This window comes from Puntigrus tetrazona, chromosome 3 (genome assembly GCF_018831695.1).
Source record: "Puntigrus tetrazona isolate hp1 chromosome 3, ASM1883169v1, whole genome shotgun sequence".
Lineage (NCBI taxonomy): Eukaryota > Metazoa > Chordata > Actinopteri > Cypriniformes > Cyprinidae > Puntigrus > Puntigrus tetrazona.
In genome coordinates this window covers 4,391,190-4,406,018 of record NC_056701.1, presented here as the reverse complement: position 1 = coordinate 4,406,018, position 14,829 = coordinate 4,391,190, and the positions used below count along the sequence as shown (strand labels likewise).

The window sequence follows — 14,829 nt, the reverse complement described above, 5'->3', positions numbered from 1 at the left end:
CACATTTGAACTGACTGAATGAACCTTCACCACTCAAGATGTCAGTGTACGGTAATTAAAATCAAAGCCGAGATGAAATGGCACGCTTAGATTCGCATATGACTTAATGTTAAGCATAACATTATATTTAATGAGAAAAAAGTAGGATAGGATTCAATTTGATGCATCTGCGATTGATAAGACCAGGGGTACTCAAGGTCAGCCTGCATTTAAAGCACATAGCATGCGAAGGGCCACAAACTACGATTTGCCTCATAAGGCTTAATAAGACCATTTTTGCAGTTTTACTCTTTTTTTTTTTACTGATTTAGAAATGCAGTTTATCACTTAACTAAGACTTGCTTGATTAAACACATTAGTCTTCTGCATGACTTGTTCCACAAAATTAATACAGTTGGGACCCCAGGTTTTTTCCCCTAATTTTTGACCAAAGAGCTGTTAAAGTCTATTATTAGGCCTATTTATCATTATTGTCATAATAATGTTTAATATTAAATTGCTGCACCACCTACAACAGTAGCATAAAACAATGTTATTTAGCTACTGACTACCATTATTTCCAACCATTATTTCCGGCACAGCCTTGGTGATTTCAGCTGAAAAACGAGATGCTAATGGTCGAGGTGTCGTTTTTTTGTTGTTATAAACTATCTTAAAACCATCTATATATTTTATGTAATATTTTGTGCAAAGTCTGAACATCACAGTAGCTAATGCATGAATGCATTTTTGTCCTTTAAGACTATGATTTCATTAGCGTTAAGGCAAACTTGCACATCGTTAATCTGAAATTCAGATGTTGGTCGGCCAACCAAGCATTCAGCTGCAGAATGAAGCAAAAGGAAAAATCAGGAAAAAAGATACAGAAAGGCCATAATCAGACACTATACATGCATCAAGATAAAGCGCTTTAGAAACGTTTGATATTGTTGACTGTAGGTGATTTTAGCCCATAGCTTGCTCTACATTTTCGCTAATACTTCTTCACAGACACTTTTGGCCATGCACCATTCAACGCGATAGTTTTATCTCAGGTTTTTTAAAAAAAGCAAATTAATCGCACGAGTTTCGCTTCATAAGATTGTTTTGAATACCGACTAATGAATGAGAGAACTCAAAACGTCTCCAAATATCCCAAAATATATATTAAATACAAAACGAAAGCGCTTTCTAACATCAAATTTACATGCTAAATTTTTTAGATCTTCGGTGAAGGATTTGATTGAGAAACCTTTTGAAAAATGCCTCATACATATTGTTATCATCCTAAAGGCACTTCATTAAAAGAAAACCATTCACGAATAGTAGAAGCCATAGGGAAATAATAGTTGAAATTAAATTAGCGGAAATGACTGCGGTCTGTTTAAAATTGGGACTTCAGGTCTGTGCTGTCCAAATGCGTCTCTTCTGCATTTTGTATCCCATGTAGAAATAGCTCCTCTTGAGTTCTTAAGGTCCACCACCACCATCCGAATGTATCTCCAGATTTGGCTAGCGCTATAAACACTTCGAGGTTGTGTGCTTACATTTTTCACATACACGGACGAAAATCTACGCTAGCATACATTCCTAAACGCACCTATCCTGACAAACTCATCGGAGAGCCTGTGTTTAAAGGGTTAAAACCAACGGCGACAGCACAGTCGGCTAGTCTCAAGTCAAAGTTTTGTCATTTCGCCCATGTACGCAATTTCTCCCTCCATTTTCGCGACGACCTCCGCGATTTCCGCCCGCACGGGAGGAGAGGTCAAAGTCGCGTCTGGCGGTCTAGCGAAAACCGCGGGACTTGTGCTCAAGCTGGTTTCCGGTATGCAAGTCAGGCCAACGGCAGACGCGGATCGCTGAGTCTTCGATGTGCAGTTGCTTCCAGCCTTCTCGGGAAAGTCTCTACCAGCGAATCCCTGTCCGGTAAGTCCCGAGCTCACCGAAAACGACGCGCCTACTCTGCTAGCGCTGGCCGCCGGGACCATATTAGCGATTTCATCGGTGGGCGAGCGTCCGATGCTGCCATCTACCTGCGCTCGGATTTCTGGAGAGACCGAAAGCTGGTATTGAGGCACAGGTCCGCTGTCTGGGCTCTTCGGGTAAAGGTAGGTCTTCATTTGACCTTTCCCCTTCACGTTGACGGTACCTCGGTAGTCGAACTCATAGTCCATTCCACTGAGCACGCAGTAGCTCTCCTCGCTAACCTGAACGCGACACTCAACACCCGTCGTGTCCATCCGGCTTGCGATATTCACCGTGTCGCCCCAGATGTCGTAGAGTAGCTTGGTGGTACCGATGACGCCGGCGGTAAGAGGCCCGTGGTTGAACCCGATTCGCAGCTTGAACTTAAACCCAAGCATGTTTTTATTAAAGTCGTCCACCACGCGCATCATCTCCAAGGAGAACTCGAAGAGCGCTCGCAGGTGGGCGTGAGGATGGGCTTGATCGCTGCACTGTTGTGTATTGAGCCCCGACGCCGCCATGTAGGTGGCGCCGATCGTCTTGATCTTCTCGATATTGGAGAAGTCGGATTTGCGCAAGAGCTCGTCGAAGTCCCCGATGAGCTCGTTCAGGACGCGGTAGCACTCCTTGCCGCCTTCGTAGCTCTCCTCGTAGAACTCGCTGAAGTTGACGATGCTGGCGAAGATGACGCCCACGTTGTCGTGGTTCTTCGAGTAGCTCTGGGTCACCTTCAGCTGCTCGGCCACGTGGATGGGGATGATGTTGCGCAGGAGCCAGTCGGCCTGGTCCCGCATGTTTTGGATCTTGATGCGGTGCTGGTCTGCTTCCACGTTGCCATGGTAGTGCAGACGGTAGCTCACCTCGAACTCACGGTTGAGGAACCAGACAAGGAGGAGCAACAGAAAGACGGCGACCAAAGCCTCTGGGCCGAGCAGGTCCTGCGGTCGAGTCGAATCTTCTACAGGGGACTGGACGTCATTAACGCTGATGTTACTGAAATCACTGGATCTGGTGGATAGAGAGAAAGACAAGTGATGAAACGAACTATTAAAACTTGAGGTTGAGAGGTTTTCGGTGGCATGCTAAATGCATAAAATCAATCTACTAAAATGTGTAACAATATGTAGTACATAAACGTACCTCAAAAATAAACGTTCCCAAGTGCTATAAGAAAAATGACAGCCAAAAGTTAGCTTTCGATTGGTATTAGAATAACATAACTCATTTATGAAAGCGTCACAATTCATTGATACATAAATATTTCTATTCAGCAAGTATGCATTAAATTGATAGAAAGCTATGGAGCGACAATAAAGACATTTATGTTACAAACCCTGCTAATTTCAAATAAACTTTTTTTTTTAATTCTCAAATAATCGTGAAAAATCACGCGACACATGACTAGCGTAATGATGCTGAAAATTCAGCTTCGCTGTAAAAAAAAAAAAAAAAACATTTGACCTCCCCACTCAAACAATTTAGACTCATTGCATCTAAATTTCTTGAATTTCTACACTGCCCTGCGCAATTTAAAAAAAAACAATAAATTCAATTGGGCCAATGGAAAAATTAAATGCAAATCAAAATTTAAATCGAACTCTAAAAAATGTTTGAATCGGGAGGACAAACACTTTTTATCAAATATATCCAGCTGAACAGAAAATAGTTAAAAAGAAAGTTTTTAAACCTTTGAATGGTAGTGCACATGAACAAAAAAATTAACAAATCTGAAAAAATTCATTTAAACGTCTTTATTAATGAAACTGCCAATTTTTAATCTCACAGTTCTGACTTTTTTATCATAATTGTGTAATATCAACTACAATTACAAAAAAAAACCCTGAGACTTAAACACAAAATTCTTAACAATGTTGCAACTGAGAAATAAAATAAGCGAGATTTTTATTTTGCCTTTACTTTCAATTGCAAGTTAAGTCAGAACTGTGCGATATGAACTCACAATTCTGAGAAAATATCAGTAAAATATGATCTTTTCCCTCAGAATTGGATTTTATAACACATTTGCACATTCGTATCTTATAATACTGACTTTATTTAAAAAAAAAAGTCAAAATACACTCTCATACCCGCTCTAAAAGATTGATTATTATCGTTATCTAACTCAAAGATGAAAAAAAAACCTTTTTTGTGTATGCACTGTGCATCGTGCGATTGCTTGAACCTGCAAGGGGGGCTCCAGAGCACGCTGAGAAAGGTGAGTCCCGCGAGCGTCGCCAGGCTCGAACGCATCCAGAAACTGAGCTGGCAGAAATTGCTGTACTGGATGATGGCGATTATGACAGCGCAGCAGGTGAACGTGGTGAACTGGGGAAAAGAAGGACATGAATTAAACACGCTCATGCTCGCGGCGGAGTACGTTTACAGAAATACCTACTTCCCTGACTCAGAGCAGAGACAATTTGCTTCAATCACTGCAACTTTGCTGTCTGGAGGTCACCAGACATGTCTGAAAAAGCGTTGTGCTGTATATACATCAACGCACAGTTAAAAGCATTTAGCCCAGGATGCACCATTATTGTTTTGAGACGAGGATCCTTATTAAACATGAAAAAAAAAACTTTGGATTTAATTCTAACTCTAGATTTAATCTTGCTTCGAAAGGAAACAACAATTGGGATGCACTGGTCTGATCAGAAATACAATAGAAACTGTAATATTATAAAAAAAAGGAACTTTTTTTTCAATTTATTATACCGTATTTTAAAAAGTTATTTATTCCTGTGATCAAACCTGAATTTTCAGCATAATTTCTGCAGTTTTCAGTGTCACACGATCCTTCAGAAATCACTCTAATATGAATATGCTAATATACAGTATGATTATTAGTGTTGATTTTTTTATAAATATCTTTACTGTCACATTTAATCAATTTAATGCATTAATTGCATGCATGCTTTAATTTATTAAAGTGGGTTTTTTTTACTAGCTTCAAACTTTTGCAGAGAATGGACAGAGCCAGCAATTGGGTTGTTTTGACCCGTCAGTTTGGATAAATGTTTAATACACAATATTACATGCACAATATTATTGCTGCTGTGTTTTTACCTGTATGGAGTCATGCATGTTGCAGGTGATATGGGAAAACACAGCCACGGCGGGTAAAGACACCAGCACCGCTCCGATCATGTGACGGGGAACCCAGCCAGAAATGGCCCAGAGGAGGGTCCTGGTGCAGTTCAGGACACTGTCCAGGTAAAAGGCCCGCCTGTAAAGCGGACAATGAGTTTTGATCAGATTCAGGACTATACAGCAGTATGTGCATTGTGTAGTCTGCTGCTATTGCCTTGGTGCCGTTTTAAAGATTATAGCCTATTCTGAACAACTAAATATCCTATAACGTAGCGGGATATGACTTAAAAGAGTTCAAACCGGCAAAATTTAAGCCAGATGGTTCTTTGGTGTTTATGATCCTTAGAGTAGATGCCATATTTACTTTAATGCAATCCAGGGATATTATAAAAAATAATTTATAGTAAAATTCAAAAAACATTATAATAATATATTTTTTTCAGCTCATTGCCAATTTAAAACAATGCTTAGACTTATACAGACGTCACAGAAAAAATATTAAAAATGACAAAAACAGAACAAAATGTCCAAAACCTCTAATTATATATATTTAATTATAATTCAATCTAAAATTAGAATAAAAAATATAAAAATAAAATCTATAGTAACACTGATATATATAAAAATAAAGTATCTATGCAGTTAGCCCATCCCTCGCAGACAATATAATCTGAAAACATTAATATTGATATTGATTTTTATCAGACAGTACAATCAAATTTCCCCACAATTTCCAGACAGCAAAACAATTATCTGCGTTTAACCAAATTGCAAAAAGAGAAATATTGCAAAAGCTACGGCCAAAAAGACGCATGCAAGAGATTCAGCTGAAAAAGACCGTTTGCTCATAATTATTCACCCTCGTGTTGCTCCAGACCTGTACGTAAGAAAACGACGATAGCCGAACATATCTGGATCCCGCTGGTTTCCATTGTATTTTTAGTCAGTGCAGTAAAAAGTCAAAGGGGACTGAGACTGTGTAGTTACTAACGCTCTTCAAAATACCTGGAATGAATGAGGGCGAGTAAATGATGACAGAATTGTCATTTTGGGGTGAACGAGCCTTTTAAAGTCCCCGAATACAAATGAAACACATTTAAATGTTTAATTTTAGGTACAAAGGATGCTACGGCTTTTGAATATGAAACAAACATCTGTATCCTCCTGGAACACATCCAGGCACCTGCTGGTTGAAACAGAGGCTAAACGAGTAATTCCTCTACATTATTTAACAACGTATCATTCTTTGAGATTTTTTACAATTATTTTTAGCTTTCTGTTACAATAGCAACATTTGCAGAAATTGTTCATTTCGAGAGGACTGAAATTCCTGTTTTATAATGCAGTCTGTTGAATATTTACAGCAAGTAAACCCTTTTTCAATGCGTTTGGCCTCATAGACAGGTCGGTTTAAATAAGGCATGCTTCATTCAATAAAGGACATTTCTAGAATCATTTTCTCACCATAATTTCATCCTAAATGTGATTTTCCACAAATTTAGCTAGACATGTTTAACTATTTTGATTATTCATTAGGAGTTTTAGAGTTAAAACTAAAACCATAAACATGGTTACTTGAAATAAAATAAATGTTAAATTAAACAAAAAATGATTTACATTAATAGAATATACACATACATCCAAAAATGCTATCATTTATTTCCCCTAATGGCATAATAAAACTATAAATATATATATTTTTCAAACCTAGCATGACATGTTGCAACATATTTGATTATAAGCCGAGGTTATTATAGTGTACTAAAACCATTTAAAAAACATTTTTGATACTTGAAATAAAATAAACATTACTCAAAGCATAATAAACTTATAAATCTTATTTGATTTAATTTATTTGCCAAATTAACATTTGTAATTTATGTTTCGTTTATTTGATGCTATAGTAACTAAAAACAGAATAAACATAGAAAATAATAATTAAAAATTACGTAGAATTAAAAAAATGTGTGTGTGTGTGTGTGTGTGTATATATATATATATATATATATATATATATATATAATTGATTTATATATATAATTGATTTATAAATATATATAAAATGTTATATATAATTTATGTGTGTATATATATATATATATATATATATATATATATATATATATATATATATATATATATATATATAATTTATTTATTTTTATTTATTATATTTTAATTTTTTCTGCAAATCCATTCACTGTCAATGGACAAAAACCAATTAAGACAGTTATGACATAAAAAATGAAAAAAACCAAAACAATCAATTTTATAATGGCACAGCTTTTATAATGACTTGAGGTTGAATATATGATTGTAATCTTTACACTCACCGTATGGCCAGCACCAGCGCCAGACATTCAAGCACAGCAGCAACTGCGGCCACTATGAGGGCAGGCGTGGGCAAAGGCTGCTGGGTAACCAGGGGTCGCAAGAAACAGGCCACAGAGAGAGCCAGAAGAACACAACAGCACAGGAGCATGTCCAGGAAAGAGCTGAACGTTGGGCTGGCAAACGTCTGGACTGGAGCTTGGGTCTTAACCTGACATCAACCACAAAGAAAGCGACAGAGTGATCTATCAAGAACTGATTTGAACATGTCCTTGTTATGCAATTCAAAAGGCAGACCACCAGAGGGCAGTACAGACGGCGCAGCAAACCTGGTCCTTGTGACGCTTTCTCTCCCTGACTGACCGGTGTGCACAAACCACAGACCCCGACTGAGTCCAAACCAGTTATAAACACTGCGACGGAAATGAAAAGTGACATATAAATGGAAGGAACATCGTACCTCATCCTGGTAGCTGGTCCTGTACGCCGACTCCAGGGATTTGTCTATGAAAGTGTGGCTCAGCTTGTTGATCGGAGGTCTGAAGAAGTAATCTTTCATCAGACTGCCAGGACGAAGAACAGAAAACAAGATTAGATTGTGAAGGAAATTTACTAAGAATCCAATGCATTGTTTATATCTGTGTTTGCATTGAAAAGAGGCAGCCTAGAGCAAAAGAAAACACGCATGGAGCAGAGCTACTGTATATATCAGTGTCTTTTATATCAGCTGTTTGGACTCTCATTCTGACGGCACCCATTCACTGTTAATTGATGGACTGGGGTTTTGTGGGTTTATTGCGGATAGATTATCGTGTCGTTTTATATCAGTTGTTTAGATGCTCTTTCTGACGGCACCCATTCACTGCAGAGGATCCATTGGTGAACAAAACATGCAATGATTTTTTTCTTATAAACATGCAGCTTTTCAGTTCACAAGACATTGATTGACGGACCGGGGTTTTGTGGATTAATTGTGGATAGATTAACGTGATGTTTTATATCAGCAATCATTCTGACGGCACCCATTCACTGCAGAGGATCCATTGGTGAGCAAAACATAACGCTTTTTTTCTTAAGAACATTAAGCTTTTTATTTAACTTGATGTTAATTGACGGACCGGGTTTTGTGGGTTAATTGCAGATAGAGTATCGTGTCGTTTTATACCAGCTGTCATTCTGACGGCACCCATTCTCTGCAGAGGATTTATTAGTGAGCCACTGATGCAAATACTAATTTCTACAAGCCTTTTTTTTTACGATGAGGAATCACACTCATCTGCATCTTCGGATTGCCCGATGGTGAGTAAACTTTTGTTAACTATATTCCTTAAAATTATATTTTCACGTTTATTTGAAGACGTTTGAAGTTCCCACCAGATTTTTTTCCTTTTCTTTTACAGATTTTCAAGTGTTTTTCGGTGAAATGTAGGATTGTTTGGATAGCTCGGGATCAATTTTTCTGCTTAAATCCCACACACACAAGCGCGTACAACTATTTAGTACGATGATAGCGTTTAAAGGGGAAGACATGAGAAATGGACCGTCCAGGACCGCAGGACACACATAGTACATCACAGCACACTACATCCAAGTGCATCAAGTGTCCCTCCGGGAACAGCACGACCTCCGCTGGCGGCCGTTAAACAATAACGCTCCATCTTGTCTGACGTTTTTTTGTCCCAGCGGGCCCCGTCCTCACCGCTGTCGTTTCCTACCTGTCCTCCTTTATCACGTCCACGAAGTGAGCGTCGCTCCTCTCGCGGAAGTTTTTGGAGCGCAGAGGGATGAGGGCGGAGTGGTCCATGCTTCCCATGCCGCCTCCTCCTCCTCCTCCGGGCCACTTCTTCTCCTTCTCCTGCAGCATCTCACACAGAGAGGTCTGGCTGTGTGTCAGCGGCTGCTCCAGATGAGGGCTTAACAGGCCATTAAGGGTCTTGGGACTCCTGCCAGGCGGTCCCTGAAGAAGATTCAGATGGAAGATACAAACAAATAATAACAACACTTCTCTAGGTGACAATTAAGTACATTTCTCCTCACATTCTTACGATGGGCCTGGGCATTGATTTATTTATCGTTTAGTTTCTCCGTAATCTTCTTTATTCTTCGTCGTGCAGAAAAAGGGTATTATTTACAATGATAACGTACTCCGCTGTTGAAAGGTTTGGGATCATAAAAATTAATACTTTCATCCAGCAAAGATGAATTAAATAGTTCGAACGTTACATTTACCGTGTTACGTTTCTATTTCAATTAAACGTTTCCGTTGCTCAAAGGATTCTGAAAAAATGTATCTGTCTCCAGAAAAATATTTGTATTTTTATGTTAAAAACAGTTGTGGAACAAGTAATGTTTCTTGAGATGCAAATCAGCATATTAGAGTGATACTGAAAATACAGATTTAATATTTCACATTTTGACTGCGTTGTTAATCAATTAAATGAGGTGAGCATTAGATGTTAAAGACAAGGCTTTAAATGAAGCAAATAGTAAAAAATAAAAGGGGAAATGTTTTTAAAATGTAAGTATGTACGCATCTATATATATTAGCATATTGTTTTTATCACAATATTTTAGAAAAATAATAATGCCACAATGGGAAAAGCCTTCTAAAAATATGCATAAGACACTAAATCCTATTACACCACACAGAAATCAGCATCGCACACCTCAAAGGTTCAGAATAGCACACCTCCACACTGTTTACGCCGTGCATATATACTGTACAGAGTATGCAAATATTTTGTACGTGAGGGGACCGAGACAACCTGACATTCGCGCAGCACACAGCACACCGTAGCAATACTTCAGTGCTCGGTTGCTTGAAACCTCCGTTTCCAACGTGATGAATGAAGTCAACTCTGGTTTTCCATTTCATTCTGAATTTATTTATACGGTACTTTTCACCATGCACATCATTTCACGGCAAAAAAAAAAAAAGAAGCGCTGTTTCAAATGTTACAATCGAGATGGAAAAAGCGTTCCTATTTTCTTGGCGCATTACATATTTTTTTGTAATAAAAAACATGGCCACGCGAAGCTATTTTTATGTCTGAGATGGTGACTGAATGACATTCACTTAAATTTATAAAATAACGATACGCATAAAAGCGAGTATACAATATGCAATTATTCCAGTTTAAAACTATTAATGAGCGTTGCAACCAATAGGTGGCGCTGTCAGGTAGTCTTGCAACGAAGCATTGCTCTATCGAATCTAAGTTTGATTAAATAAGACCTTTAATATGGAAAAAAACGAGCTGTCACATTATTTATCATAACTCCCTCGTGCGTTTTAAATTGGGCCAAACAAAGCAGTTTAGACTGGCGTAAAATGGCCGTTCTCGCTGAGACACTCACCTTGCTGTTAGCGCTTTTGTGATCACGGTCTGAGCAGCTGTGGCTGTGAACGGCCCCGTCTTCAGAAGCTAGCGCCCCACACGAGGGACAGGCAGCCTGAAAAACAATCATTAAATGAATTACGTGCAGCAGACACTCACTGTTTTAATACAATAAAAAAATGACACTCCACTGGGACAGATCAGGGATGCTACGCATAGCGTGCTTAGTGTTATTAGCGCAATGCTAAGTGATTGCTAAGATGGCATTGCTAGGTGGTTCCTAGGAGTTTGCGTCTAATGTTTTGCTTTGAGTTCCAACTAAAGGGTTATTTCAACCAAAAAACATTCTCTGATCCTTTACTCACTTTTTTTTACTTTCTTCGTCTGCTAAACATAAGAGATGATGTTTTGAAGAATGCTCGTAACCAGAAAGCTGACGGTAGCCATTCATAGTAAAGAGAAAAAAATACTATGGACGTCAATGAGGATCAGTGAGCGTCTGGTTACCAGCATAAGAAAGAAATAATGTTTTAAGAGTATTGTTTGAGATCGGGTAACTTTGCGTAAGAATTATATTATTCTGTTCAGCGGTGAAAAAGTACTGATTTGATTGTTTCTTCGTTTCTTTATCGGTGCAGATTTGGGGAAATGGAGTGTTACGTCACTCGCTAAGCAATGGATGTTCTGCAGCGAATGGGTGCCGTCAGAATGATAATCTGATAAAAACATCACAACAATCCACACCGCTCCAGTCTAACAATTAATGTCTTGTAAAACAAAATCTGCCCGTTTATAAAAAACTAATCCATCATCGAAATCTTTTTGAGAAACTTTAAACTGTCGCTTCAAACATTAGCCCATAATCCATAATAATACTTCCTATATTAAAAAAGCTAGTCACATCGTCATTTGGTCAAAAGTGTTTTGAATTGTTTTTGCATATTATGTTGAGATGATTTTTTGAAAACAGCATTATGGATAGAGGGCTTATATTTGAGCTAAAAGCAAGTTAAATGATCGATTTATTTGTACAAACACGCAGCTTCTTGCCTCACGAGAAAATAACTGATGCACCGAAGCCGTGTTTTTATCGCTCTCATTCTGACGGCACCCATTCACTGCAGAGGATCCACCGCTGAACAAGCCATGCAATGCTAAATTCCTCCAAATCTGTTCTGACGGAGAAACAAACTCGTCTGCATCTTGATTAACCCGAGGCCACATTTTTATTTCTGGGTGCGCTATTCCTTTACAAATCAGGATGGTTTGTTTAGTACGAGAATAAGAAAACCCTTCCGGGGCGATAGCCAAAGTTCGTCGGGACGATGCTGGCTTTCAACGTCTTGCTTGGAGAAAGTTTAAAGCCTGAGGGTTTGCTGAAATCTCGGCAGTAGTGATGCCAGCTTTAGCAAGCAGATCCAAAATGTGTTGCATCTGCCGTTTAACATTCGGCGTCTGAATATGCGAGGGATTAAAAATCAGCAGCGTTTGGCCTCAGAGATGAATAATTACTACAGACGGAGACAGACAGACTCTCTCTGCTGAACGAGAAGAGCTCTTATCTTATTTTCCGCTATCGCTTGCAATCTAAGGTCCCGTCAGCATTAAAGTGCAATGACGAGAGCATCCTCTGCAAAGGCTGCTGGGTAACGCGGCGTCCTCTGATAGGTTGCCCGGATGAATGCATCGGGCGTTTCGGCTGATTCGATTTAAAAGGAGAGGTGGAAGCATTGCACGCGGCACACGGCGATCTCACAGATCCGGTCCTGGCCACGCTCGCTTATCGACGCGCTGGATGTGTTCCTCACGGCCTTCTGCAAATCGCTGCAGTGTTTCGCACCAGGCCCCAGCATGCTGCGTGTTTCCAGAGAGGCCTTTTCATCGCTAAATGGAATAACGCTGTTCGGGGGAACCTCGAGAGAAAGCAGCTTGCGCGGAGACAGATTGTGCATTAAATTAAAAACCCAATGCAACACCTGATACTCTGACAACTTGTTTTCATTATATTAATATATATATATTCGGAAAAGTGTTTCATGAATGTACGACTTACGACGTCGATATATTACAAATAAGACAATAATTAAATCTTAAAAAGTCACGGAAGTCTGTGATGATGAGAATACACTTTTCTAAATTGTCAAGCTCTAAAATATATACAAAAAAAGTCAAAAAATAAACAATTTTATTTAGTTACTTTTTGGTATATTTGTTTAGATTTTATTTTATTTCTATTTTATTAATTATTTTAGATAATTACATTGTATCGTGATATATGATATGGCATTAAATTGTTCCATCAAAATAATAAATTGATAGTAATTAATGTTGATAATATATTCTTTTTTTTACTGTATCAGCTGTATGTATGATACATTGTTTTAAATATTTAAATATTAAAACAATAAATAACAAGCACGAATGACTATGTATAATTCATAACATAGCACATAAAAATAATAAGAAATAATGATAATAATTAATTAACGTTTATGGAAAGAAAATTATAAATTATTATTTTAATAAAATCATAAAAAGTCATTATGGCAGAAGTACTAGAAACATCTTTTACCTCACTTTAAAATATTGTTTTCGACTGTGGTAGGCCTTTCAAAAAAAGTTGAGAACCGCTGCACTAAATCAGTATGTGATGGGATCACAAGCATCGCTTTAGATGATGTAGTATAAAGGATTTCGGTGTGGGACTGACCTTAGCTCTGTCCGGGGCAGGGGTCAGAGCGCAGGCCGAGGATGTGATGTCAGGGCCGTGGCTGAAGGACGAGGCGCTCAGAGACTTTCTGAGCTCAGGAGCCACCAGAGCAGATGGAGGACAGCTCCACGGGGCGTGCTTCACCTTCCTCCCGGATATCAGATACGTCTTAAGACCTGTAGAGACACACACACACACACACACAGTGACCATCAAGTCCCAGCAGTGTTTGTCTAGATCAGTTTGCTTCATTGTACACTGACCTGAGCTGACAGCGTTCGAATGAATTCATCAATCAACTCTGAGCAAACACATGGTGTGTGAAGAAAGACACTTACACCAACACACAGCAGTGTCGAGGGCACACTCTGCACTTCTGTCATGATCGAGACAGCGTTTGCAGATTGCAGATGGTATTTTCCACAAAAAGGGGAAAAGAAAAATTATATGCGCTAAATTAAAAATATATGCGTTTCTAAATATATTTGTTGTATATAAACTAATATATATATATATATATATATATATATATATATATATAAATATATATACGTATATATATATATGTATATATATATATATATATATATATATATATATATATATATATATATATATATACGTATTTATATATAAATTTAAAAATAAAAATCAAATAATAAATATATAAAAATTTCTTCAATATAAAGTTGTGTACTTTTTTTAGATGAGGTTTGCAGTATGTGAAATAAAAATAAAAATAAAAATTAAATTAAATTAAATTAAATTAAATTAAATTAAATTAAATTAAATTAAATTAAATTAAATGCTTTGCCGAAGGTCTCACTGAGGTCATATTATATTATATTGACGAGCAATAACCAAAAAGGACAGTCAGATATACCGTGTCATGATCCAATCAGGCTTTTAAAACCTAAAACAAGCTAACCAGACCACCTTGATCAGTGCAAGAGTGGCATTAGTACACATGAAGAAAGCATTGCTTTAAATGGTTTAAAGATGGTTTGTGTTGATATCTGCACACCTCAGCAGCAGCAGCTCAGTCTCTCTCAGAAGTCATCAGACATTCAGCTGAGAAAGTGAAATAAATCCCCAGTCGCTGTAATGATGAAACATCTTCACAGTCACTCTATCAAACACCTGCTGAACGCATCTATTTTCTGAGAGGAAGCTGGAGATACAAATAAAAATCCACAGGGAGGCTTGATGGAGGAAGACAAAATAAGAAGCGCCGGCTGTGAGAGGTCAAGTGTTTTATAGCCACAACTAAAAGAGTCACTTTACACCAAAACACCGCCAGCTTTAGGCAGACGGCTTCAGCTGACAGCAGAGGAACTCAAAACTCAGTGTTTGGAGTAAGAACACGTCATTCACCTGTCAGCGAGCAGGAGATACAGAGATGTGCCGCTCCGT

The 14,829-nt window shown here is 38.2% G+C and overlaps 1 protein-coding gene across 1 annotated transcript in view; it reads right to left on the bottom strand.

Moving 5' to 3' along the window:
- Window positions 1-634: 634 nt before the first annotated feature.
- The window catches only part of LOC122340527 (adenylate cyclase type 9), a 48,309-nt gene continuing 34,114 nt past the window's right edge, over window positions 635-14,829 (bottom strand). The window contains exons 2-10 of the mRNA XM_043234085.1: window positions 13,417-13,592; window positions 10,726-10,821; window positions 9,084-9,325; window positions 7,829-7,931; window positions 7,371-7,579; window positions 5,014-5,173; window positions 4,130-4,272; window positions 3,088-3,111; window positions 635-2,955 (exon numbers count right to left, since the gene is read on the bottom strand). Of these exons, the coding sequence (XP_043090020.1) occupies window positions 1,659-2,955; window positions 3,088-3,111; window positions 4,130-4,272; window positions 5,014-5,173; window positions 7,371-7,579; window positions 7,829-7,931; window positions 9,084-9,325; window positions 10,726-10,821; window positions 13,417-13,592 (2,450 nt within the window). The 3' untranslated portion in view covers window positions 635-1,658. The remainder of the gene's footprint in view (window positions 2,956-3,087; window positions 3,112-4,129; window positions 4,273-5,013; window positions 5,174-7,370; window positions 7,580-7,828; window positions 7,932-9,083; window positions 9,326-10,725; window positions 10,822-13,416; window positions 13,593-14,829) is intronic.